Below are 27,947 nucleotides of genomic sequence, written 5' to 3' on the forward strand. Positions count from 1 at the left end.
CGGGTCAAATTATGAGTCCATGTCCAACAAAGCAAAAGATTCTATAATAAATGGATAAATAAATATTATAGGGACATTCTTACATAAATTGACTAAGTCCCACGGTAAGCTAAGAAGGCTTGTATTGTGGGTTCTCAGACTACGATAAATATAATATACAAATACATAGAAAACATGACTCAGGAACAATTATCTGTGCTCATCAGACAAATAAATGTCCTCATCGGGATTCGAACTCAGGACTATCGGCTTCATAGGTAGGGTCACTACCCACTAGACCAGACCGGTCGTCATAATAGGTACTAGCCACACAATTATTTTAAATCAAAATAATTGTGACAAGTTATTAAAAAATAAGAAGTTTTGACTTCCCAAGCAGCACATTAGTGAATTTTGCAGCTTATCTTATAGCTTTATGTTCTAAATGAGTGGTTTAACAGTGTTTGATAAAACTTATACCTTTAAACACAACTCAAAATTGTATATGAGTTCATCCTGTCACTTGTAGTTGCTTAGGAACGTTTATTGTTTCTACTTTATTACTTATGGTTGGGTAAAGTCGATTTTGCTACTTAAAGTTGCATGCAGGTTTTAATTGTCACTGAATAAGAAGCAATAGTGCTATATAAGGCCCTAAAGTCACTTATAAGCAACTTCTACATATAAGTGGGAACATACCCTTATTTGGAACTTTTAATTCCAAATGACTAGTATAATAGAGTAGTATATCACCAATAGTGGCTAAAGAGATAATTTTACGGCCCTTTTGGAACCTTAAGTGATTGCAACTTTAAGTGCTAGAAATACTCTTATTGCCACTCCAACGCATAATTAAGTCTCAATAGGAGGTTCTTGAAAACCAAAAGCAGTTATTTTCACTTATTTCAAACCACTAACGATCTAACAGTTCCAAAATTAGGTCATATACATAATATCCTATCAAAAACATTTTCATGAAAATGTTGCCAAGACGAAACCATAAGCCTCGCACTGTCAAAATGTTATCAGATTTCTCGAAGAGACAAGCTTCTAACTCTACAAGCTCTAACTTCAGAAACTCTACAACAAGAGTCAAAATATGTGGCATGGCCGTTTCGCTACTGTCACATGGGCGTAAGGTGCAAATTATGAAAATGTTTTTGATAGGATTTCACTTCTTTTTGTAAGTGTCTTCTTTGTGTATTGTCATAAGCATGACAATCTTCCATCCCCTAATATAAATGGTAAAGTAAGTAGAGTAAATACACTTTATTGGACCACAGAAGAAAAATTCAGTAACAGATTTACAATGTAAATAAAGGTAGCAACAGGCGTTCTTATTTCTGTGAGCGATCTCTTCCAGACAACCTTAGGGTAGCAGGATATAAAGAACAAAAAGCTTATTTTTTACTGATCCCCCTACAAACTTTCCTCTATTCTCCCTAATGCCCTTTTCCTTCCCTTTTCACCTTTACGGGTGATTTTGGGGTTGATAAATATTCTATATCCTTCCCTATAGGAAAAACTATCTACACACTAAATTTCATCTAAATCGGTTCAGCGGTTATTGATTCCCCATACATAATTCCACCCCTCTTTTCACCCCCTTAAGGGCTATAAATTTCCAATTTTTTTTATTTCTTTTGTTGTTTGTATACTAATACTATGCTACATACCAAATTTTTGCTTCCTAGGACTTCAGAAAGTACCCCAAGGGTTTTGGTGATCATCAGTGAGTGAGTGAAGTGAGTCAGTGACGAAAACGGGGTTTTTCCGATACGAACAAAATCTCAAGTATGAGAGCTATGCATCTGAATTTTTTTATGCTTAATAAGTCCACTATTGATATTATATCCCGAGAATTTTGTTTATCTGGTATAATCCAAACCCAAGTTATGATGGTCAAAAAAACGACGAAGCGCTTTTAGAAAAGGTAGGCCATGCGCTTTGCTTTGCTCGTCTTGGCGGGGGCACTACCCTGCCCCCAGATTTATTTTTCCTATTGCGGCGCCTCCTCTGTCAATAGCATTCACTGCTTTGCCACTCGCAAGATACAAATAAGTGATTTTCAGACCTGATAGTTCTAAATAGAGAACAAATAAGTGAAAATAAACACTGTCAAATATTTTTTGTTCTGCCATGTTTACAAATCGAGTCCTTGAAAATGAATTATTTTAAACAGAATTTTATCACACTGACGCATAATCACAGACCTTTGATAGTTGTGACGATGTTACTTTAACATTGTACGTAACCTACAATCATTAGGTCAGGTTTTTAACAGTTTTATTCCTTATCAGTATCAATTCCTCATTTGATTTAGCACTCTCCTTTTAAATATTCCTGGATCAAATCAAAGGCGCATCGAAATTTACAAAGAAACCATACTATAGTTTCACAGTAAAAAATCATTCGCAAGGATTTCGTGCTTATTTCAATTCCTGTATAACGTGAAGTTTTCATCACTTTACCAAACAGATATGTACATCCAAAATTAAAATGGCAGATCACATTCACTTTTAAAAAGCACAACTTATTGTCTTAATTGTTGCCACGCCACTCAAAGGAAATTGGGCGTCTCATTTATCACTCCTTGACCGACCTGAAATTGTAATACATTCATTCGTTCAATATAAATCGTTCACTGCGCATAACTGTCACCCATAGTTATAATTGCCACTTAAGGTAATCGAGAGATCTCTTATGGATTCAATTTAGAACCAAAAATAGGCTGCAATTTTTCTCCTTTTTGGTCTATATTGGGTCTATATGGGTTCTTTCCACCTATATAGAACTTAGTCATGGCTATATATTTCACTTAAGTATCTAAATAGATATGATATACGAGCTATTTCCCACCCCGTGTGCTACTTGGGTTATTTACAATATTAGTGGCGGTAATTACTATAATTGTCCCAAATTTTAGTTGCTCTGTCAAACGGTCTCTGAGTAAATCGCATATAATATAACCGATTTGCAAAACCAAAGTGATTCCATAAGTGTTCCGTGAACAAAGTTTTGTACGGAACACTAAAAAGCACCTGACTTGACTATATCAATGGTTTATGCACCAGTATCATACATATTAAATTTAGTACGGTTAGATAAGATATAATTACGTGGTAGGTAAGGTATAGTATGAATTTTATGAAATGAGTTCAGACTCGGACCCTAATCTGGCAAAATTCTTTTCATTACTCATGCTCTGAAAGTGAGTCGTTATTGTTCTAAAAAGTGTGCAGAAAATTATACGTTTCTGCTCTAGAGCACTGTACTTTCTAAGAACGGTTTTTCTCTTTCTGTACGATAAACAGTTACAATTTTGATTTAAAATTAATTTGTTGTACAATTTCCATTCTGATAATTAATTCCCCATTCCATAAATAACGATATTTTTACCTAAATTGTTATTTGAAAGTACCCTCAAGAAATAATACAGAAGTTTTTTTTTCTTATGGAGGTTTAGGCAGACGTTTGACCACGATCTCACCTGATGGTATGCGGTCTACGGTGGAGCACGCTTACCTACAAGATACCTATTTACTCTTATATTTAGCCGTGTTTTTTTTTTAAATACACATGAATTTTACTTTCCTCGTATTCGAAATGGAAAGTAGAGTGTTTAACTCGGGTGAAAGGCACATTTATTTATTTTCATCTCTTGGTTAACAATCTACTATTGTTTCTTTTATGCAGAGCCGTGTTCGGCGCGTGCCAAAGCAACCATGTCGTTAAAGATCAACTATCGTAATAGTATTAAAGTTCAAATTTGTGTGACAGCTCATCCAGAGAACAGTCTGCCACCATGCGTCTGGTCATTTTTTTGGAGATAATTAAACGTATTATCTCCTAATGGGCTGTTTCATAAATATGAACCATAAAATAGCATAGCAAGATTGCTTTTTAAAACAGGCTTGTTGCCGTTACTTATGTCGGGTTCAGTAGCAGTAGCAGTGAAATCAGTGAAATCACTGCATAAATGAAACAATACCTTTTAACCTTTTTAGGGTTCCGTAGTCAACTGTCTGTCTGTCTGTCTCTCCGAGGCTTTGCTCCGTGGTCGTTAGTGCTAGAAAGCTGAAATTTGGCATGGATATATAAATCAATAAAGCCGACAAAGTCGTACAATAAAATCTAAATTTTTTTTTAGGGTACCTCCCCTACACGTAAAGTGGGGGTGAACATTTTTTTTTGCTCTAACTTTTGAACCATAGGTCCAAAAAATATAAAAAAAAAATCTTGGAAGTAGAACTTAAGAGAGACATTAAATGAAAACTATAGCGGATATGATCAGTTTAGCTGTTTTTGAGTTTTCGCAAAAAGTTTCCCCTTCATAGTAAAAAGACGTACACCCACAGTTCATCCCTTGGTTAACAATCTACCATACTTTAAGCTCCAGTTTAGCTTATTATGACGGAAGAGTAACTACGGAACCCTACTCTGAGCATGGCCCGACATGCTCTTGGCCGGTTTTTATTTTCTTATAAATTAATTTTATAAGATTACAGGTTTGAGCTCATGAAATCAGCTCAGAAAATTCCAACTATGGCGTCTTATGTATTTTTTAGTACACGGTCAAACATTCATACGTTTGAAAAGCCTGTAGTGTAGTGTAACTTTGCCCGAAACAAACCATAAGGCGCAGTTTGTTGTAGCTGACTATTACGTTGACGCATAATAAGTCGTAAAATCCTCTATTTTATTGTTCACCGAGATTTATTTTTCTTCGAAATAACTTCTTGTAATTTGACAAATTTTCCACGGAAATATACCACTATAGCTTAAAATATCAAAAAACGTTTTGTGCTGTTGGTATATCATTCAGCAGACCTTTCAAGATGCTTTGTAAGAAAGTCTATTGATTACTCGTAAGCATTTTTTTTCAATAAATATACTGTCCTTACTTTTCAGGCCGGGGTCAAAACTAGGTACTACAGAGGTACTACTAACCTAACCTAACCTATAATAATACCTACCTATCTATACCTTTAAAAGCCTCCTAAATCATAGCTTAGTCGGTAGTGAGCCTACCTACGAAACAGGAGGTCCCGGGTTCAAATCCTGGTAAGGCTATTTATTTGTGTATTCGTCACAGATATTTGTTGTTGAGTTATGGATGTTTTCTATGAGATATATAGATTTCTATAGATATCTAGATATCTATCTATTATATATATCATCGTCTAGTGTCCACAACACAAGCTTTATTAGCTAGGTCAATTAGCTCTCGAGATCTCTAAAACTGCTTATTGAGTACCTAAATATTCTGTCTCTATTAGAATAGTCGCCTGTCCATCATAGTCAACAGGTGATTGCTACGCGCACGAAACATTTCTGCACGTGATGACACTTAGTCGATAATCGGGCCCCCTTTACGGCCCGGACTCCAACGCAGAAGCGTCCGGGCAAAGGGAGACGAACCACGCATCCTTATAAACGTGTTATTATGAAACGTTTGTTATTGTTATACTTCGTGCTCGTTTGCATTGCATATGTACATTGTCGAGGAGGCGGACGAGGTGGTGGCGGTCGCGGTGGACGTGGCAGAGGCGGTATATTTGGCAGCATTTGGGGAAAAAGTTCTTCCCGACATACTTATCCAGCTTCTACCGGATATTCTGGTTATGGTTCCGGAGGCTCTCATGGCTACCCTTCTTCAAACGGCCTCTCCGGACTAATTAAGCAACCCGGTTTCAAATATGGACAAAGATACGGATCGTACAGGTTTTCTGTACCGAGAGTGCCCTCCTATTACACGGTGCCACAGTACGTGTACGTGAATCAATATAGACAGTCAAATAGCCGATTTAACAATCTCCTTATTGGCTTAACAATGTATAATATGGGCCGCTCACACGTGAGTTACCACCACTACTATCACGACAGCTACTATAGACGCAGTAGTTCCTCGGCTTCAAGCAACGCGGATCATGCTGTTACTTCAACATCAGCTGAAGAAAAAACTAATGAAGATAAAGATGAGGCGACTTGTCTTATGAGAGTTACAGAGGACGAAAAAGAAGAAGTGTTAAAGATACCTTGTGCTATAGTGACGACATTTGCAGACGGCATGCGGAAATTACCTTATGCGAGTAATACGACGACAACCGTGTGTCTTAATTCGTCAGGGGCTAATTTAACATTAGACTCTGTGGAAAATGATAGTAATATAAACACGTCTGAATCCAGTAACACAGATTTGCCAAAAAACAATATGGTTTGTAAATCTACTATAAAATCGATTGATCCTTTGTCAGTGACAGGTTCACCGTTGAACTCGACTAGTATGAACTGTACGGTTGAGATTTGGACTCGTCAAGAAGTGATTAGCAATGAAGTCGACTGTGAAGTCCTGTTAAAATACGCGAAGATGCCGGTGCCTCAAAATAAGGATGCTATTATTATGCCCCCTAGATCTGAATTAAAAGAAATGTTAGAACATCCGCCCTGGTGGTTGTCTCTATTCCTGGCTGTATGATTCCATTGAATGCATGTATATAATCGTAATTTTACCTTCTAGGCCAATCTGAGATTTTTATGAAAAATTTATTTTATTAATTCCCAGAAAGCTAGAAAACGTATTTTTTCAGTTATTTGATGCTTGTAGACAGAAAAAAAATCCATGATGAAAATTGATATCTGGGGATCCGAAAGGTACCTTAATTTGAATTCGTAGACAAAGTTGTAAAAAATTGGCCGCCATTTAGAATTTATTTATTTTTGGTATGACTATGTGTTTATTATCAATCAGTAGAATTTGTAATTTGCATTATGTGAATATACCCAAGGATAACATTCATGAAGTTGTGGATTTACTCATAATATTGTTTTTATACTTTTTATTATTTAGGCATATCACTTTACAAATTTCTTTGAGTCAGTTTACTTTTGAAAGTGTTATAAATTTTTATATTACATACTCTAAAGTATTTTGACATCTTTTATTTTTATGTGTTTGTTTATACATTTAAACGGATTAGTTCTTTATTCATATAAAATATCCTCTCTCTAATTACAATAAAAAAAACCTAAATATATTTTCTAGTCTAGTTTAGGTTAAAAATAGCTCAAAAGCTCAACCACCTTACGTTTCGTCATTATGAATGATAAATATTTAAGAGTTCATCACCGTGCTCACTAGCGCCACTGGAAAATAATTGTGATTGTTTAAATTTGACAATAGGTATTTAAAAAAGGGGGCCGCTACGTACTGTATTTTGTATTTAAGTACCTTTTGAATACATCAAACCAATTTCTATGTTGATGGATTCATCAATCTATGAACTCAAAACAAAAACGGCCGTTTTAAATTTGGACGCCTAGATTGACGAATCCAGTAAAAGGTATTTAAATACAAAATACAGTACGTAGCGGCCCCCTTTTTTAAATATCTATCGTTAAATTTAAATAAACACAATTATTTAGCAGTGGCGCTAGTGAGCACGTTGATGGGCTCTTAATAACTTGCATTTGTATTTGATTGTTTATGTTTACGCTATGTATTTATTAAGTACTTTGCATTGGTGTGTTGAAAAAAAAATGTGATTCACGCGGTAGCATAGTGTGTTTAACACTCGTACCTTGAAGATTCGACTTTTTGAACCACGAGCGTAGCGAGCGACAAATGAGACTAGGAAGACCGTGACCAAGAAAAAAGTTAATAAAAGCATCTGGACCATAGCATTATACGGTAGCGAAACGTGGACGATGCTTCAACGAGACAGAAAACGCCTTGAAACTTTTGAAATGTACTGATGGCGGCGTATGGAGAAAATAAGCTGGACAGAAAAAGCAACCAACGAGGAGGTCTTAAATAGAGTTCGAGAAAAGCGATGCATATTGAGAACTATCGAAACTAGAACAGGAAACATGTTGGGACACCTGTTACGACATGACGAATTCATCAAAACCATTATAGAAGGGAAAGTCGATGGAAGGAGAAATAGAGGAAAGCCAAGAAGGGCATACATGGATGAAGTGAAGGAGAAAGTGAACGTCGTGTCGTATCAGGCTGTCAAGGAAGAGGCCAAAGATAGAGATTGCTTCACTGACAAGAGCGCAGCTCTTCAATTTATGATTAAACTTTCCGTCTATATACTTCCGTCTATATTACAGTAGGGCCCTATATAGGGCTCTTTGATTCCCTTTAAATACATCAGAGCGTAACTTGTAATACTCCATATGGGTCTTTACAAAATGCAAACATTTTTATTGTACATGCATGCCAAAGATGAGATATTGTGTTTTATTAAAAATAGGTCTACAACTATCTGTATACCATGCATTTGTGATTGCACGCACACGTTTTTTTTAAAGTTTAAATGACCTATCATCATGCATAGAAATTGTCAAAAGAAGATAATGACAAAAAACGAAGAAGACGAATAAAAGCCGGACAAGTGCGAGTCGGACTCGCCCACCGAGAGTTCCGTACAAAATTAACTTATTTTTCACAATTTTATAGTTTTCAGATTTTTCCCTGTACTTGTAGTGTAAGACTATAAGACTGATATCATTTGCCAAATTTCATAGTTCAACGGGAAGTGCCCTATACATTTTGATTCCCTTGAGAGTGTCGAAATATACGTTTTTTTTTTCGATATAAACAGCCGTATCTTTTGTTTACGTTAACTTTTTCACAGCTTCAAGAGACTGTAAACCTGACTATAAGGTTTCAACTTAAACTCTATACCTCTCCTCCACGCGTTCTCGTGATAAAGGGTCTCGACAGTCAGACAGACAGATGAACAGACGGACGGATAGACGGACGGATGGACCGACAACAAAGTTAGTGATAATTTCGGTCTTTTTCGTTTTTTAAAAACGAGTGACGAATACCTACCGAATGATACGAAATAAGAGATAAACGAAAAACTAAGTAGGTAATGTGAAGAGCGGGGATGATACCGAAATTTCTACCTTTAATGAAATGATTTATTGTTGACTCCTATTAATTCATAATTTTATGTATTTAACCAAACATTCCAGCCAAAAAACAGCCCCGATTCACAATTAGTAATCTACACCTCACAATGTTAATATACTGTTTATAAGTTTTTGGCAAAAATTTCATTTTTGGTACAAGCTTTTATCGCTGACTGTACTTTTTTTTCCACTAATACTCATCGAGACAATTCTAAAAACCCCAAACACAATTAGGTTGCGTTGTTTTATCATATCACAGAGTTCCTATGGCTACCTCCTGTCTCCATCATCAGATCAGCTTGATGGTACCACAATATTGCATTGTCACCCGACTTACATACGACATTCAGCTTCATCGGAAACCGGGAAGTGGGTCAAATTTAACTTGCAAGATTTGTCCCGTACATACTAACAGGGCAAGTTAAATAAATGCTTGTAATAAAATGATAGCACACATGGAGTCTTAAAAACTGATCATCTTAACCGTTCGGCGACGCGACGCGACGAAGGAAAAGAATATAGGTACCTGTCTTAAAAAAAAAACCAAGCGTATTCTAAAAATGATTTTGCACCACCTCAATAAGTAGGCACTGAAAGATCCCTCACAATGGAATAAATAATATAATATTCGAATATTTCGAATCGGTTTGTTTAGGGCCACGCAAGTTGAATAAATACGTAATTTACAGCTAAGGCTGTCTAGTTACTTCATAGGGTAGTAAATAGAATATGTTGGCCTCTGATTATAATATATCTAATATATTTTATTTATTGACTAGTGAGTTTCACTAATAAATAAGTTTTACTTTACCCTGTCATGCCATGGCGAACCAATACAGTCCATGACTTGTTATTGGGTTGCGCTTTTTGCATCTATTTCTTTGATATATCAAGCGAAAGCAATGCAATAAATGTTGTATGTGGTTTTTCTACGAGGCTTGATGATGCTTCTATGATATAATATCATCTACCCAAAGTTTTGTATGGAAGTGATCGCTCTTTTATTTAGCGATATTACCGCTTATTGTGTGTCTCAATATTTTTTTGTGCGCGATGCTACATTTAGACGAAGCAACTCGGATAATTATGATAGAACTTAACTTAAGGTAAGTTCGTTTAATCATTGATAAAATACTGTAGGTACTTATTGTCTTATAAGAATAAGGAGTGGGGAGAGTTTTAGCTAAAATGACGAAAAAAAGAACTGTTTTTATTTGTAAAAAAAAACCGTACTTACCTACTTATACAAATACCAGACGCATTTAATTATCAGACCTCTAATCTTTTGCTATACTTACGAATATTTTTGTTTTTGTTTATGTAGCTTTTCTTATGTTTATATGGGAAATCCCATCTACGCATGCAGCTCTTGCAACAACAGGAAAGCCCGCATCGCATTTTGGGATGCCAGTGATTCAGCCATTCCATATAATTTTGACCAACCTAAAAACGCTTTTAAACGGAATTAATTACGATTCAAAATTGAACACGGACAGATAACGAATGTTCAGCGTAAAGCGAGATGGAATGAGATGCACGGTCCCGTTCCCAGAATAGCTGGCGATGTTGCTACACGTAAACAAGTTAGTGATTATAACAAACTCGGGCAAGTGGCTGGACGCGCGCGCGTATAATATTTATTTACTTTTAATTGGGACAATACCTACAGTTAATTGGGACAATTTAGCGGTCAATCATGGCCAACAGAATATTTCTGTTGTGCCTAGTGCTCTCTATATCGTTCGCGTGTTATTTTGAGAGTGTTACGGGCTCGCCTAGAAGAGGAGGAGGATACAGCAGAGGAGGCGGCAGCAGAGGAGGAGGTTCCTCAAGTTGGGGAAGAGGAGGGTCGTCTTCAAGTTCCGGATCGAGTTGGTCGTCATGGAACTCCAAACCGAGTTATCCATCGTCTGGTGGCCTCTCCGGCTATGGATCTGGGTCAAAACCCAGCTACCCGTCCTCATCTTCAGGCCTATCGGGAAGTAATAGTTGGTCGTCATGGAACTCCAAACCGAGTTATCCGTCGTCTGGTGGCCTCTCCGGCTATGGGTCTGGGTCAAAACCCAGCTACCCGTCCTCATCAGGAGGACTGTCTGGGTATGGAAGTGGACAAAAGCCGAGCTACCCATCGTCGTCAACGGGCCTGTCAGGCTCAGGATCTGGAAGCTCTTCGTCTTCGGGTTCTAGCTGGTCTTGGTGGGGATCCTCATCAAGCTCTAATAATAATAATAATAATTATGGAACCCATTCCTACCCTAGCTCAAACGGAGGGCTATCTGGAGGTTCCCGCCCCACTTACGGAACCTCTTCCCTTCCAGCTGGAGTAATTTACGCCAACAACAAGTACGGTAACAACTACGCTACACCTCATCATACTGGAACTCATGTTGTGAATAATCACATCACTAATAATTATCATACTCCTAATGTATACCATACTGCTCATCCCTACTACTCATCACCCCAGTACGTGTATGTGACTGAATATAGAAATTCTGGCAGCCGCTACGGAGACATTTTGACGGGTTTAGCGTTGTACAACTTGGGGCGCTCCCACAGCCATTATCACGATGACCACTATTACCATGACGACTATTATAGACGCCGTTACAACTCCAACGGAAATATGAATAGTAACTATTCCCCCCAGAACGCAGCTGTCTGCACTATGAAAATCACAGAAAACGGAAGAGTTGAGACATTGAAAATACCTTGCGAAATCATCTCGACGTTCACTAATGAGGGAAAGCAGGTTACGATTCCTCAGAGTCAAGTTAATTCCACAACGTGTGTGACGAACTCTACTATGGTGAACAATACTGCACCTGTGAATACCGCGTCAGTAAATGCAACCGTGTTATCGAACGTGACAATGATCAACTCTACGACTTGCACATTCACTGTCAACGCGACAGATCCCCTTAAAGTGAAGGGACCTCCTATAAACCCATCGGATATGGAATGCGAAGTGGAGATCAGAACTAGAGATATCCTTACTACTAATAAAGTGGACTGTAATACCTTGTTGCGTTACTCCAAAATGCCTGAGCCTGCTAAATCAGAAAATACGATATTACCGGAAAGACAAAAATTGAAGCAGATTCTACATAATCCACCGTGGTGGATGTCATTGTTCATTGCTGTGTAATTTACTACGTTTATATACAATATTTTAGTTGAAATGTAAACTTGCCATGTGCATCATTATAAGAACTTAATAATGTAGATAAATAAGTTGTTTTTGTAAATAATCTTAAGATACCACGAAACTATTATATTATCTACGAAATGGGTTGAAAGGTTAACTGATTGGTACGAGTAAATTAAGTTGATATCACCTTATTATTTCGTTTTTAATTGAACCTATTATTTTATAAGAAATATTAAGTACCTACTTTAACTGCGTGTTAATCTTTTCGAAATGTAACAATAAATAATTCTGTCAAGGTATTTGGTTTAATTACCATCATTTTCTCGGAACAGATACCGTTAAATGCGCTTACATTGCTCAAAATTCGAAATTTAATATTATTTCATTATTTTATTAAAGATTGTATAAAAAAACAACTTTTTTTTAAATTCAAATGTAATTTTATGCTGATATAAAATACACCTCATTACTATCAATGTTATAGCACTAAAATTGAGGTTGTGCTATCTTACTCGTAGTTTTAGTGTATAAAAACTGTTCTTGGAGCTCAATTATCCAATGGAGAACAAATAAGCACATTCTACGGTAAAGAAAATGCTGCTGATAGCGATAAAAATTACCAAATTGTTCAAAATAAATGTGTCATAATTTATTTGTTCATTTATTGAAAATTGTTCAAAATAAATGTGTCATAATTTGTTTGTTCTTTTATTGAAAACTTAAAATATTTACTTAGGTATACAACCTCCACATATATAGCCGAAGAGCCCGTGACGGCCAAACTTACGTCTTAGTATAAAAGCTGAAAGTTTTCTATCCCCACCAACAGGTAAGATTTAAGATTAAGAACGAACTATGAAACTTGGGTCGCGGTAATAAAGGTAAGTATATATTTTTTATAAAACTGTTATAGTGTGAAGCTTAGAATGATCATTTTATACATCCCTCCATAACATACGAGTAATTATACAGAATGTTTATTTAGTCACCTGCAATAATTTACGGGGTGAATGTATAGGTCATACTGAGCAACTTTTACTATAGGACTTGAGATTGTGCGAAACTTTTCGAGCAACATTAGCTTCCGATACGTTGGAAAGGAGGAGCCCAAGCGATATCTTACCGCACGTAAATTGTTCTGCCATTTTTTGCGGGGGGAAATGTGCACATAGTCGCACTTCTCAGTCTCGCTTCGGCAGAGGGGAAATAGTGCGAATGCCGACTCCCTTTCCCGTGTTGCTCGCAGTAGAAACTTAATTTGACATGCTATAGTACACTGATAACGTTAATAAAGACGTAACTTTTGGAAAATGCTCTGGGCCACTCACTCTGAGTATAACACGATTAAGAGGCAAGTGGAGTGGTCATTTCTCCATACGAACGTACTCGATTATTTCTTTCGTGGTTTTTGACCCAAGTGCAATGATTTTTGCAACACAAATTAAGACTATCAATGTATGTGTCCGACTGTTTTGATTTATTTATTTATTTTTGTTTATTTAAGCGCAAGAGTTCTTCAAACATTGCCTAAAACGGCACAATTGACTAGGCCGCAAAGAGAAGCATGCTATTCAAATCAGATAGCAATTAGCCAAAATAGCAAAACAGTCCGACTCCGACACAGATAATTTCATTACTATTTAGATTTAAAATTTCGTAACAATTTTGAAGGAGCAAACAGTCGAGTATTACAAAACCTTGATTTTTGAGATTTTTACGCAGGATTTTTCGCCTACATCATATTATGTTTGAATTTTATTACAGCTCCAAATCAGTGAACAAACTAAATTTGCCTCTGGAAAAACCACGTTGAAAATTGTACGTACCTATATTTCACATTTTTCTGGAGGAGAAGAATTAATCATTTGGGTTCTTATTATTTTTCTGATTATTTGGTTCTATTGACATACCAATAAGATAGGTGATAGGACATGCACGAAGGCGTTTTTTAAAGTAATATAGAAACGTTCCGTGCATTTTTGACATTAGTGACCCAGGAGACACTATTGATTGCTGTTACTGAAAATCAAAGAGTATCTCCTCATTTTTAAGCTACCAGAAAAAAAAATGTGTTTATTTATATAGTACGAGTAGACAATCATTTCTTTCGAATAAATGAAATTTTATTTGATAAATCGCGGGTAACCCAGGGTACACGGATTGAGTCATCACAATAATATAAACAGTGAAAGTGAAAGTTGTTAAAATAATTAAGTTTATGCGTTGCTCGTATTCGCATATAAAACTTTTATTATAGTTCTAAGTGAAATATATAAATAAAAATTCAACAGACTTTAATTGATAAAATTCTTTCTCAGTGACAATATTTTTTTTATCTACTAACCTAATATTTAATATTGTAGACATTTGCTAAAAACATAAAAAGATCTTGATTTGCGACAGCTTAATCCGCGAATCTGGAGACTCTTAATAGTTATAATTGACAAAACAATAATGATAATTTATAAATGGTGATAACTAAAACTAGAGTAAAACTAAAACGAATTTGCAATAACAATTGACACCGCCGGGTGAGATACATTGCAACCGCATCCATATTTCATAAGCTCTAAAAACGGTGGCTGTACTTGTGCTTCTGATAAGACAAATCTGTATCGTCGGTGAACGTTTATTTGCAGTCGTTAATACGGTGCGCTCAGGCGCAGGCGGATATTCGCCATGTTACGCTATACAAATGTGTATCTTTGTGTGTTAGTGCTATTCATATTATATTATATAGAGTCAATAGAAGCTGGAAGATTCGGTGGTGGCGGAAGCGGAAGGCATTCCTATCCGAGTTCTACTGGGCTGTCTGCTGGAGGCTCTCATAGCTATCCCAGTACTCACAGTTACCCTAATAGTAGCACAAATTACGGTTACCCGAGCAACCCATGGCATCTCTCCTACCCTAGACCGGGCTCTAGCAACAGTAGCTACTATGGATATCCGGTAAATACCGGCAACTCAAGCAGTGGGACTACAATTCAGCACTACTATTATAATCCCCCTCCGCAAATACGCTACGCGTCAACCGATGGTGGACCAGCGGTGAGCTACCCAGTGTATCGCGGATTTTTACCCTCATACGTATACCAATCCAGATATTCTGGGACCAGGTACGGTACATTGTTAACTGGACTGGCATTGCTTAACCTCGGGGCCCTCACTAGCCTTGCCGGCTACGGCATAGGTAATCATTCACCATCAGACAGCAAACACTACCTACACTACAAAGTACAACCCGGTGAAATTTGCTTATTCGGTATCAAGGAAGATAACGGTGATTTCGAAGAAGTCAGGATAGACTGCAAGTTTATGAATAGCTTTATTATCGCTGAACTCGTCAAATTACAGCAACAGAATTCTCAGAACCATACCACCGAGACGAATACTGTGTCGAGTACGACGACTCAAGGTACATTACGTGTTAACCCTTTTTACGTGATGACCTCGACAGCAGAAGCTGGAAATGCAACTAAGGGAGCTCCAGCCGCCGGTGGAACTGTGACGTCATCTGTAACAATCACGACCACCAATACGACGGTCGTCAACGCATTTGACGTTAAGGGACCACCTATCGAGCTGAAACCTGGAATGCAATGTTATGTAATAAGGAACACACCCCTTTCTAAAATGAAGAAGGAGGTCCTTTGTGGCTTATTACAGGCTTATGCTGATAAATCTTTCGACAGCAGTTCGACTATACGACCAGTGTTGAACAATACTGGAGACGGCATTGAGCGCAACTATCCAATTAGTTGGGGTAATTCTTCTGCACAATATGCGTATACCGGTCTGAATCATGGACATTTTTTCAGCGGACATCCCCCATTACGTTACTGTGTACATCAACCCGGAGGAAGGTACCCCGGCCGCGGTGGTAGACGACGACCATGCCCCACACGCCACTACTATCGCTCTCGTTTATGTGATTGGTACCAAAAACAAGCAAGTAGCAACCAAAGCTGTCAGTCATGGTCTAATTACTGTTACTTTCCTCCGCAACAAATTATATACACGTCGCCTCGAGGCGGGTCACAAATAAACTACCCTGTTTATCGTGGACCTTTACCTTTATCTGTCAGTAGATACTTAGAATCCGGGAGCAAGTACAGTACGTTATTAGCTGGATTAGCATTGTTTGACGCTGGAGTAAACATTTATGCAACATGCAATGCTTCCAGCGTTGATGACTTACCTTCTAAAAACTACATGCCACTGAACGAAGTGTGTTTATTCGGTATCCATAAATATAATGGAGACTTCAGAGAAACGGAGATATACTGTCGTGATACGATAAGTGGAATTATGTACGCCGAACAGATTAAGCAAATAAATACAGTGAACACAACTAACGGAGCAAATACTACTTTTGATAACACAACCAAAGCCGAGGACATGCTAATGTACATGTACAAGTTGTCGACATTTAACATTTCAGATACAACGAGCGAAGGAGTTTCCGTTTCAAATGGAAGTGCGACGTTAAAGGTTACGCCAATTACTAATACGAGTAACGATACGCTGATGCCACCAGCGTCAAATACGACCGTAGAGACGTTATCGCCGCCAGTGTCAGAAACGACAGTGAAAACGCCGATCCTGCAAGCATTAGACGTTAAAGGAAAGCCGATCGAAGTGACATCTGATATGGAGTGCTATGTCAAAAGGATGATAACATCCAGTTCTGGAATGAAAATAGAATTCCCATGTGGCGTTTTACAGATTTATGCTGACGAGTCTTTAAAACCTAAGTCTGGCCTCAACGTGGAGAGTACGAGTACACAAGCAACGTTGAATGCTAGTGGAAACCGCAATGGTAGTGCGAACAGCTTTCTTAGTGGTGGCTCAAGCGGAAACCATCATTATCCCAGTCTTGGTGGAAATTCAAATACAATAAAATAATGTACGACGCGGTGGAGATTAAAACTAAAGAGTTATGTACGTAACTACTACAAAGAATGATTGTAACATTTGTAACTAACCTGCTTGTATTATGTATAAAAATGTCATGTACATAATTATCGCTGCATAATTAAATTCATTAAATATTCTGACATACGATTACTTTGGTCATAATTACTTTATTTACCTATTTGTAAAATAAGTACTTACCTTATTAAACCACTATGCCTTTATTTTTTATCAGACGCTATAATTTTTCTGGGGTATGATAAAACAAGAAAAACAAAGGGTAAACACCTGTACCCCTAGTGTAAATAAATTCGATTTCTAAACGTGACGTACGCGTTTGCGTTTAGTCTCATTTTGTATTGGATTTAGAAAGAGCGCGCCAAGCGGGACGTTTTTGAAACTCAAAATCCTATACAAAATGAGACTTAACGCAAACGCGTTCGTCACGTTATGATGTCGATCAAAGTTACACTAGGGGTACTGAAGTTCAAACAGTTAAACTGAAGTAGAGAGCAGTGGCAGCATGGTTCCATTTTTAACGCTTATCATTATGCCCGTCACTCTCGCACTTACATACTTGTTAGAACGTGACAGGCATGGTGATAAATGATAAAGAGCCGACCATCTTAGCCCTACAGGAATGTGGTCCTAAAATAAATGATATAAATAGTTTTTTTTGTTCTTGGACTTTTAGTCTCACCTTGCATAACTTAGCAAAAACCTTCCTATCTATTAAGTACTCAGGTATATAGTCGTATATATTATGAATTTATGACTAAGTACTTTTACATATAATTATTTGTTAGCTTTGAGATTTCATTGGGAAGTTACTAGTTTTTATTAAATTCAAGAATGAAAAAATCGTTAAGTGCATCAAACCAAAAGATACACGTGCATGAAAATTTCTATAACTGGGCAAAAATGTACCAAAAAAGGAATACCTACTTTGTAAATTTCTCATCATGTCAACTAAATATAAAAATATTGTATTTTTAGGTAATTTTGGGGCCTGCCCTCAGAGAGCCCTCAAAAAGGTGTACAGTCAAGGTATTAAATATCGACACGGACAATGTGCCAAAAATATGTGTACACTACTTTAATGTATGGGCAATAAGGTCGTGTATACATATTTTTGACACTTTGTCCGTGTGGATATTTAATACCTTGACTTTACCAAACTGCCCTGCTTACCCGTACTTAATGTTTTTTTGTGTCGTGCCGACATTGACGTAAAATGACCTGTGTAAGATAGCAGCTCTGTTTTCGCTGAAATAACTTGCGAGGTTATGATGATAACATTTGCTCCGGCCTTTTTCATTGCCTACATTTTTATAATTACGTCTTATTTATCAGTGAACCTGTAGAAACTACACGTTGCTTATTTGTGACGTTCAACGAAAAGGTACACAGTAACAAGGTACTTTATGGCCGTTAGCTCTTACGCTATTATCAACTACCTGCTACTGTCCAATACTAATTCGCTGCTCTGTGACACAAGCATCAGCAATCACCTTAAGCTATATTAAAAACTTTCTGAGATGATTTTTTTTGGCTCGAGCCCCAATTTGTTAAACAAAACATAAGAAGATACTTTTTTTTTATACAGAGCCGTTTTCGGCACGTGCCATAGCAACAATGTCCTTTAGAAAGCAACTATCGTGATAGTAATAAGGTTCAAATTTATGCAACAGCTCGTTTGGAGAACAATCAGCTCAGGCACGCAGTATACATGTTTTTGGAGATAACATAACGTATTATCTCTGAATGGGCAGTTTCATGAATTTGAACCTTATAAATAGGATGGTAAAACTGCTTTTTAACGGGCTTGTTTCGTTCGCTTATGACGGGGTTATTGGCAGTAGCAGCAGTAGCCACTGCGTAAAGGAAATAATACCTTTTGTTAAACAGATTAAAGATTCGACCTCAAGAAATCACCTCAGAGAATTCCAACCATACCTTTACAGTGGATCGTCACATAATATGATAATATGTCTTATTAGAGCCCTTCCTAGAAAAAATAACTCTGCACCGACTGGTACCAATAAAGTGTGAGTGAGACTTTTTTATATGAAATGAAATGAATGGTAAGCATTCTCCGTAGCCTATGGACGCCTGCAACTCCAGAGGTGTTACATGCGCGTTGCCGACCCAAACACTACGCACCCTCGTTCAGCTCTGGCAACCTTACTCACCGGCAGGAACATAATAATATGAGTAGGGTCCACAGGTAAAAATATAAAAGATGTTAATGGTGATAAGGCCTTTTCCGCAGTCTACCATTGTGGGTATTTCTATAACAATATATATAATATATACATACATATATTATAGATATCGTTGACTGAGGAACCCACACCCATCTATGCTCATCACACAAATAAATGCCCTTTACCAGGATTTGAATTATTTGAACCCGGGACCATCGGCTTCATAGGCAGGGTCATACCCACCAGGCCTGAAAGGTCGTCCAAATTGACAGTGACAACGGCTGCAGCAGTAACGTGCACCAGTAACGCTGTTGCATTCGCTATGCGAAAATAACTGTTATACAAGAAATATAAAATCATCTACTCCTTACCATCTTCCATTCGCAAAGTGTTTTACTGCAATATTGATGAGATAGTTCAGTAGGTACACGTTTTTCACATTTTAAAATAGAATTGACAACCGTAAAACCACAGAACTATCCAAAACTCTTAACTATGGATCACAAATAAACTCTATTTTTTTTTCAGCGGCTGTAGCACCGTCGCATTTTTATCAGTTGTCACTATCCCTGTCACTTTCGCACTTACAGTTAACTGTATTTTTAGTGTTTTTACTATATTTTTGTAGTTCTAACGCGAAGTATGTTTATAAATGGGAGAAAAAACTCGGAGTAAACCAAAAGGAACATTAGTATTGATACTTAATTTCCTTTTGATCCTGTGGACCATGATTAATACTGGACTGGTTTTACGGAACTCGATGAGTTTTATTTATAATTATGTATAGACTTAACCATAGTGATGACTCATCACTAATTAATTGTCATCGTCCAAGCTGTCAACTCACAGTTTATATATAAACTTTATTGCAAAGATATAAGTTTCACCAACAAGCAGTGTTGTTGTTTAACATAAAATGCTTTAAAAAAGGTACTAAATATTATTAAGCTTTTTCGCCGCCGCAATGTTACATTGCAGCCAACTGGTTAAATTAGCCAGCTAATTAGACGACTAGCCCGTTCATTACCTGCCGGCATATAATTAAATGGTTAATAAACAACCAGCCAAGTCATTGACCACAACGTTTAACCAGATGGCTGAATGTCGTGTCATATTCAGTCATATTTAGTTTATTGGGCATTGATGAAATTATGATGTTGGGTTAGGTTAGATTGTTGTTTTTATTTATTATTTATTTTCTTTTATGTTATATATTTCTTTTCTATAAGTTTTTAGGTTACATTTAAGTCACTTGGCTGAATGAACCAGTCGTTTTCAAAGGGCTGTTTTTCAATACGCCAAATTGTTAAACGTTAAATGATTCTAGTTCTATTAACTATCGTCCTAGGCATAACTTTTGATGCAGCCGTTTAATGAATAGCCTAGGCGGCTAATTATCTGGCAAATTAATCCAGATGGCTGCGTCATTTATATGAAACGATGTAGTATAGCTGTTGAGGTTATCCCAAACGAGGAATCCCCAGCCATCGGTCCCCATTCATTAAACCCACATCATGCAAGGCAACTGTTGCATCTTGCGTTAAAAATGTGTCTGTGTGTGCGTAATTGTATACTTTCGCGAACAGTCGAGTCGAGACGGCGCAGGTAAACATACCGCTGGGTGTTGCCACTTATTGAATCTTCCTGTAACTATGGGTAATTTGGCTACTTAGCGAGGTTTACAAGAATGGCTGCTATGCGATGAAACTTATTTACTTATACTGTAACATTAGAGAGGTGAACCCCCTGCATATAATCTGTCTATGCAGGGGGTCACCTCTATCTGCAAGTACTGTTAAGTAGTAGTTAGAGAGTTAACATTTTAAAATAGTGTGTTAATTATACGTATAATAGAAGTGTGTAATTTATTGGAATAATTTATAAGGTAGGTATTCAAATTAAAACAAAATGAAACAATGGCTGCTATGCGATGAAACTTATTTTTTTGTCGATACTACACCTATTTTTGCACGTATGCTTCCAGCAAGGTTTTTATCTTGATTTTTGTTTAAAGTAGCGCCTATTTATTTAATTTTTAATTTATCACTAAATAAGAAATACATAAAAATTAACCTGTATAATCCTACCTCGTAATAGTACCTCGGGGAAAACAATAAGTAACACTTTCTTAAGATTCAATTCCAGTTATAACTAACTCGTACAGTCAACTAAGGTAGTGTGTACTTATTGCACATTGTCCGTCTCGATATTTTATAACTTGACTGTACTAAAATAAAGTTTACAGTACATATGGTGCTAACTTCCCGCACTAGTGCGAAAATAAGCATATTACGTTACTGTGTCGAACATTTAAAGGGCCATATGTACTGTAAAACGTTGTACGATACATGTGCGAATAGGTAATTCGCAACTCGTGTCGATTTAAAACACTCCCTTCGGTCGTGTTTTAATAAATCGCCACTCGTTTCGAATTTCCTATTTTTCGCACTTGTATCGTAATGTACTATTTTATTATATTTACCCGACTGCCCAGTCGAAATCGCGTTTTAACACTTTCCACCAGACATTAGATTTTGTTTGTAAAACGGTTTTTATACTGCAACATTTGAGAGGTTGAACCCCCTGCATATAATGTCTATGCGGGGTTGGGAGGGGGGGGGGGGGGGGGGTGTTACCTCTATCTGCAGCTGTCTGTACTAATAATAATAATTATTATTAGTAAGAAAACGAAGAGCAGTAATGTACAACTTGTATTTAAAAAAGTGGCAGACCGCCGCAGTTTCTCAATAAATCATTCATTTTAAACTCAAGTATAATTTTTTGACTGAATCTAATTCAGTGATAACTGTATAATTAGGGACAAATTTTGTGTTTAAGTTTTAGTATACAAGCTAAGGTTAGCCACTGTTTTCTGTTCGTTAAAACTGGGGTATTTATAATTTGCGAGTGGCAACACGCAATACCTTCGTCAGCGCCAGCGGGCGGGCGTGAGTGTCGCGACCGAGGGAACGTTTATTTGTGTAGTCGCTAGTCAGCTACTAACTTCAGTGCGGTGCGCTTGAGCGCAGGCGGATTTGTGGAGGCATTGTGCAATAATAAAACGTATAACGCCATGTTTCGTTACTCAATTGTGTTTCTGTGCGCGATATTAGTGCTAACTAATGTAGATTTTATACAAGCTGGAAGATTCGGTGGCGGTGGCGGTAGCAGATCGGGCGGATACGGAGGCGGCGGAAGACATTCCTATCCTAGCTCTGGTGGTCTCTCTGGTGGTGGGAGTCGTCATAGCTATCCATCTTCAGGTGGATTAAGTGGTGGTGGTAGTCATAGCTATCCGAGCGGCGGAGGAAGTCACAGTTATCCAAACAGTGGTGGAAGTCACACTTACCCCAATAGCGGTGGAAGTCATACCTACCCCAATAGCGGAGGACATAAATACCCACCATCATCGGGTAACTCAGGAACTCACACTTATCCTAATTCTGGTTCAGGCCTATCTGGCTCGAATAACCATGGATACAATAACAGAGGTGGCTCGAGCGGTGGCACTACAAACATCCATCACCACTACCATTACAATCCTCCTCAGCAAATACACTATGCTTCGCCTCATGGCGGTCCAGCGATGAGCTATCCCGTGTATCGCGGAACTCCCCCTACCTACGTGTACCAGTACAAAGATTCCGGAAGCAAATACAGTTCTTTGTTGGCTGGACTGGCATTGTTCAACCTTGGAGCTCTCGCTGGCGGTGTTGCCGGCTACGGCATAGGACATCATTCATCCTCAAACAACAACAACTACCAAAGTTACAAAACACAACCCGGCGAAGTATGCTTATTCGGCATCAAGAAAGACAACGGAGACTTCGAAGAAACCAGAATAGACTGTCAGCTGATAAGCAGCTTTATTTACGCCGAACAGGCTAAACAACAACAACCACAGAATTCGCAGAACCAAACCACGGTGACAACTACCGTAACGAATACGACCATCGTTAATATGACCAACCCTCAAGATACGCCCTCTTACGTATTGTCGCCAAACGGTACTCTGGTGACGCCTGGAGCGGTACCAGATGCTGGCAACGTGACTAATGGGGCTCCTGCTAACGGTGGAACTGTGACGTCATCCGTGTCCGTCACGACCACCAACACGACGGTCGTCAACGCTGTGGACGTCAAGGGAGCGCCGATTCAAGTCACACCCGGAATGCAGTGTTACGTTATGAGGAGAACACCTAGTTCTAGAATGAAACATGAAGTGCCATGTGGCCTTCTACAGACTTACGCAGATAAATCTATAAAACGGAATTCAGCTGCTCGAAATGTACCAGCATTTACAATTTTAGCTGTAATCTGTGCTGTGTTTGTTGCATATTAATTTTAACGATCTGATATTATTTTGAATTTATTTCTTTCTATTTGATATATCTTATACAAGTGCGCAATGCCAAACAAATAAAAAACTTAAGACTTTGTACTTCAAACCAATTTGATCTCCTCCTAAGTATGTAGGTAGGTACCTATTTAAAGTTTGTAATACAATGTTGATAAACGTTTTAGTACTTACTTTATTGAATATACCTATCATTTAACACAATAAAGTGACATGACGTACATACACAATATTCTCACTATGACAGAATAATGAAGGAGTATTATAGTTCGTTTTATTAACATTAGAAAGAAGGTAAGCGATCTTGACGTGTCTTTTTATTGAAGTAAGTAACTCTTTTGAAAAATAAGTCACAGCAAATATGTAACAATTATAAATCATATAAGATTATATAGATTCTTTTGTTTTCATAAGTAATATAAACTAATTTAAAAAAAATTCAATAACACGTCAAGATTGTTTACCTTTTATCTACTTAATGCAAAACACGAACTATAAGATGTTTTAAAAGCGGTTTCTTAGTTTGTCTACTTATATCTGCGCTTATTGCGCCCACTGCGTTTATTATTTTGTTATAATTTAAGGCGACATAGACAAAAGGGTTTTGAATTGGTCATAATTTAATGTTTCTTTTTTTCTTCAATTGATTTGGTCAATAGAGCTATGTTAGATAATATGTTCATGTTCAGTCAACCGTGATTTAATACTAACTAATGTGTTATGTTTGACTATTGATCGTGTCATTCACGAAGACGCGTGCCTTGACTAGTATTGTCATGTTATTAAAGGTTAGATTTGACAAATTTGCGCGTCATTGTGGATGACACGAACTGTCCAAGTAAATCAGAAGGCATTGTGGTGACAGGTACTTAAATCTTTAGTAACATTTTTCCAATAAATTTGCAACTGTGTGGGATAAGGACATATTGTTAGTAAAGTCTTTTGTATTATTATTTTAAAGACCAAAGCTCAACCACTGTGTACCAACTTTTTTTATTAACATCAGAAAGTATTTAGAGTGGATTCGATTACAATTAAACTGAATATGATTAATCACCGAGTAAATATTATTACGTGTATAACTTCTATTAAAGTAAGTAGAAATAAGACTAATTGTTGTGATAATGTCCTCGTCTGGTCTCTAGTATCATGGGAGTCCTAACTAATGTAATTGTCTTCAACGCAGACGTACCTTTTATCGATTTTCTCTACACACCTTTGTGTTTTATAACTTTTTATGAAGTTTCAGCACGAAATGTTAACCTTTTAATTTGACCGAGTTAGCACTTTACTAGTACTTTACATACCGAGGGCCTACCGCGAACCACGTTCGACGTTTTGCCTCCCTGTCACACTTATGTACGAATTTACAAGTGCGACGTAGAGAGAACACGTAGAACTTGGTTCGCGGTAGGCCCCCAGTACTCGGCGAAAAATATTGTACGAGAGAGAAAGAGACAATGCTATACGAAGTCGAAATTCCGATGTGCAATATTTATCGCTAGGTACGTACTATTGTCACGTCGGCACAAAACTCAATTTATTATGCGAAAATGTATGCTCTCGTTTGTGTGATCTCATTGAAACATCCGTTCAAATGTAATGAATAATGACATGTGATTACGATGGGACCCAGAAATTTTGTATTTTGTTCAATAAAGGTGCCTTTTACCGTTACCGCTTTGTGGTTTTTGTTAAAAAGGACAATAGTGTTGGCCGATTTTGCATAGTACAGCTATGGTACTTACTTACTATTGTTTACCACATTCTATATAAGAGAATTGATGAAATCGAAGTTTCATGATAAAAATAGGGAAGTGGAAATGAAATGCTCATTAAATTATGTCCTAGAATAAGGTCTATGACTTCGTTTCATAGTGGTTTTAATCGTAGACGTGTTATCACTTATCAATACGCTCGTAGTGGGTAAACATAACAAGATAAAAAGTCAGGACGTGCTTTCAAACATATAGTATAACAGGTGAGGAGATATTCATGATACTCCTATTATTAATAATAAAATGTAGGTACATACATAAGTGACCTAATAATAATGGTTTTCTCACAGCGCCTGTTCTACTACAATGATGCATCCGCAGCGAGCTCGGCCGAATTTTACCTTCCCATTAAAACGGAAAAGTTATTTAAGATTTAATACAAAGCTTGTTTTTGCTTTATTTCGTTTGTTTTATAAGCTGGAGCTATATAAACTTACAGGCATAGCTATACCTCATGCCATTGTATGTGCAAATTTTAATTACAATCCAACAATTAATAATAAAAAGAGAAGAAACTACGTTCGTATGGGAAGGAGATATTCTCAGTAATCTAAATCGAAACGATTTTTCGAAAGTTCATTACGAAAATGATTAAAAAAACTATGTTTAGTAACAATACAATTCATTCCACAGAGACACAATAAAGTAAGCATTATGATATATTTTATAAATAACCAGGTTTATTTTACTTATAGTGAAAAACTAAACAATAAACTCATTGTTTTGGGAACTTCCTGTAGTATCAAAGTACCTGAATCAAATAAGCAGTAGGGCTAAGATGGTAGGGTACTGTACAGTCGGTGCCCTATCTATCAACTTTACGGAACAGCTAAGGAAAAGTAGTATGGTGACGTAGGCCTTTAATTTCGGGCTACTAAGTACCATAAGCATCTCGCTCTGCGATTGTTATGCAATTTAGGGTCCTAGCTAAATTGGTTGTTTCACACTTACGCTATTGATTGTCCAATTTAGCTAGAACCCTAAACGGCATAACAATCATGGAGCGTGACAGTACAAAGTTACAAACACTCCTCAAGATATAATTTTGACTAACTTCTTCAATATGCATTAAAGATTTAGAGATTTGAATATGTTTAGCGTCAAGCAATTAAACATGTAAATTATTATAATGTGCTGATATAATTAGCTAATGGCCAACCAATCTTTGATGTATGTATTTGTTTAGATAAAAAAGACATTTCTTTATCAGCATCACGCCAAGACGATCCAAGCGATTATACTTTATACCTGTTACTACTTACGGGTCACAAATATGAATGTTACTGGGAAAACCTTGGTAAGAAGTCGACTGCGTTTTTAGGGTTCCGTACCCAAAGGGTCAAACGGGACCCTATTACTGAGACTCCGCTGTCCGTCCGTCTGTCACCAGGCTGTATCTCATGAACCGCGTGATAGTCAGCCAGTTGAAATTTCTACAGATTATGTATTTCTGTTGCCGCCATAATAACAAATACTAAAAACAGAATAAAATAAATATTTATTTCCAATCTCGAGGTTCTCATCCAAACACCGAAGTTAAGCAACGTCGGGCGGGGTCAGTACTTGGATGGGTGACCGTTTTTATGGATAATGGTACGGAATCCTTCCTGTGCGAGTCCGACTCGCACGTAGCCGGGTTTTGCAGTTGCACACACATGCCACTTAGTAGTTACCACTTACGTGTGCTTGGTTGATGACATTTCCGAGCCAGTTGTCATCAGCTTACGTCACTAGAAACGGGGAGAAAAATAATGTTTGTTAGTGGCCGCCACGCCGCCGCAGCCAAACCTTCATGTCGTGATTTCAAAACGTTTACAGTTTTCCTTGTCTCAGGAAATTATAAAGATTGAATCTCGTTTTCCTCTTACAATGCTTGGTATTGCTAGACTTATTCTACGGAGAAACTGTGTTCAAAATAATATTTAAGTAAATAGGTACGATGAAAGTTGTTACTTAGTTCAATTATAAATTAATCTGTTATTAAGGGCAATGATGATAATTAAGGTAGGTACATTTTCTATAGAATGGTTAGATGATGCCACACAAAATTTATTTACAATCGCTCGCTTAAAACCGGTTGGTTGACTAAGTGATTATACAACTGATTGCTATATAGAATACTACAATGTCGGAATACGTTCAATTTTCATTACTTTATACTTACTAGTCGGTGCCAGCCTATGCATATCTACTCGAGTCATGGAAATAACCGTTGGCTATTAATTAAGTTTCAATATCTTGGGGTGTTGCCCTTTGTGCAATTTGGTGGACTTAAAATAGCTCGGGGTTAAATAGTACCTACTACATTCATTTATTCCGTAAGTAAAAGGTCAGCTCCGAACTCCGAACGTACTCGTAAGTAGGTATATGAGGAAGCCGCGGCGGGGTCAGTATTTCGGAAACTATTTCATTATCTTATCACATTCTTCTTAGAAGTTTAGACTAAATGAGATGACTAATGACTCACTTAATTGTTATAGTGTTTATCAAATAGTTTGGGTACGGTGATATCTTTCATTTCAATACAATTTTGCGTTTTAAATTTAAAGATGGTATGGAGATAAAAGCTGTCGCCGAATCCAAACTATGTGAAAAATATATATCTGGCGAGATAACATACTTTCGCTATCAGAGAA

At 37.3% G+C, this 27,947-nt stretch overlaps 4 protein-coding genes across 4 annotated transcripts in view; all 4 read left to right on the top strand.

Moving 5' to 3' along the window:
• Positions 1-27,947, top strand: part of LOC133521492 (adenosine receptor A2b) — a 161,125-nt gene that overhangs the window by 109,832 nt on the left and 23,346 nt on the right. The gene's annotated exons all lie outside the window — the stretch shown is intronic.
• Positions 10,447-12,350, top strand: LOC133521490 (hornerin-like). Its single transcript, XM_061856484.1, has one exon. The coding sequence runs from the start codon at positions 10,601-10,603 to the stop codon at positions 12,050-12,052; it is 1,452 nt and encodes a 483-aa protein (XP_061712468.1). The 5' UTR covers positions 10,447-10,600; the 3' UTR covers positions 12,053-12,350.
• Positions 14,720-17,119, top strand: LOC133521488 (uncharacterized). The gene has a single exon (XM_061856482.1). The coding sequence runs from the start codon at positions 14,735-14,737 to the stop codon at positions 16,958-16,960; it is 2,226 nt and encodes a 741-aa protein (XP_061712466.1). The 5' UTR covers positions 14,720-14,734; the 3' UTR covers positions 16,961-17,119.
• LOC133521478 (uncharacterized membrane protein DDB_G0293934-like) lies at positions 22,003-25,210 on the top strand. The gene has a single exon (XM_061856456.1). It carries the CDS (start codon positions 22,250-22,252, stop codon positions 23,516-23,518), a length of 1,269 nt encoding a protein of 422 aa, XP_061712440.1. The 5' UTR covers positions 22,003-22,249; the 3' UTR covers positions 23,519-25,210.

Source organism: Cydia pomonella, chromosome 9 (assembly GCF_033807575.1).
Source record: "Cydia pomonella isolate Wapato2018A chromosome 9, ilCydPomo1, whole genome shotgun sequence".
Lineage (NCBI taxonomy): Eukaryota > Metazoa > Arthropoda > Insecta > Lepidoptera > Tortricidae > Cydia > Cydia pomonella.

What these genes read in the sequence shown, in the direction of transcription:
- LOC133521478 (XM_061856456.1), top strand. Translation starts at nt 22,250, where the DNA reads ATGTTTCGTTACTCAATTGTGTTTCTGTGCGCGATATTAGTGCTAACT.
- LOC133521488 (XM_061856482.1), top strand. Translation starts at nt 14,735, where the DNA reads ATGTTACGCTATACAAATGTGTATCTTTGTGTGTTAGTGCTATTCATA.
- LOC133521490 (XM_061856484.1), top strand. Translation starts at nt 10,601, where the DNA reads ATGGCCAACAGAATATTTCTGTTGTGCCTAGTGCTCTCTATATCGTTC.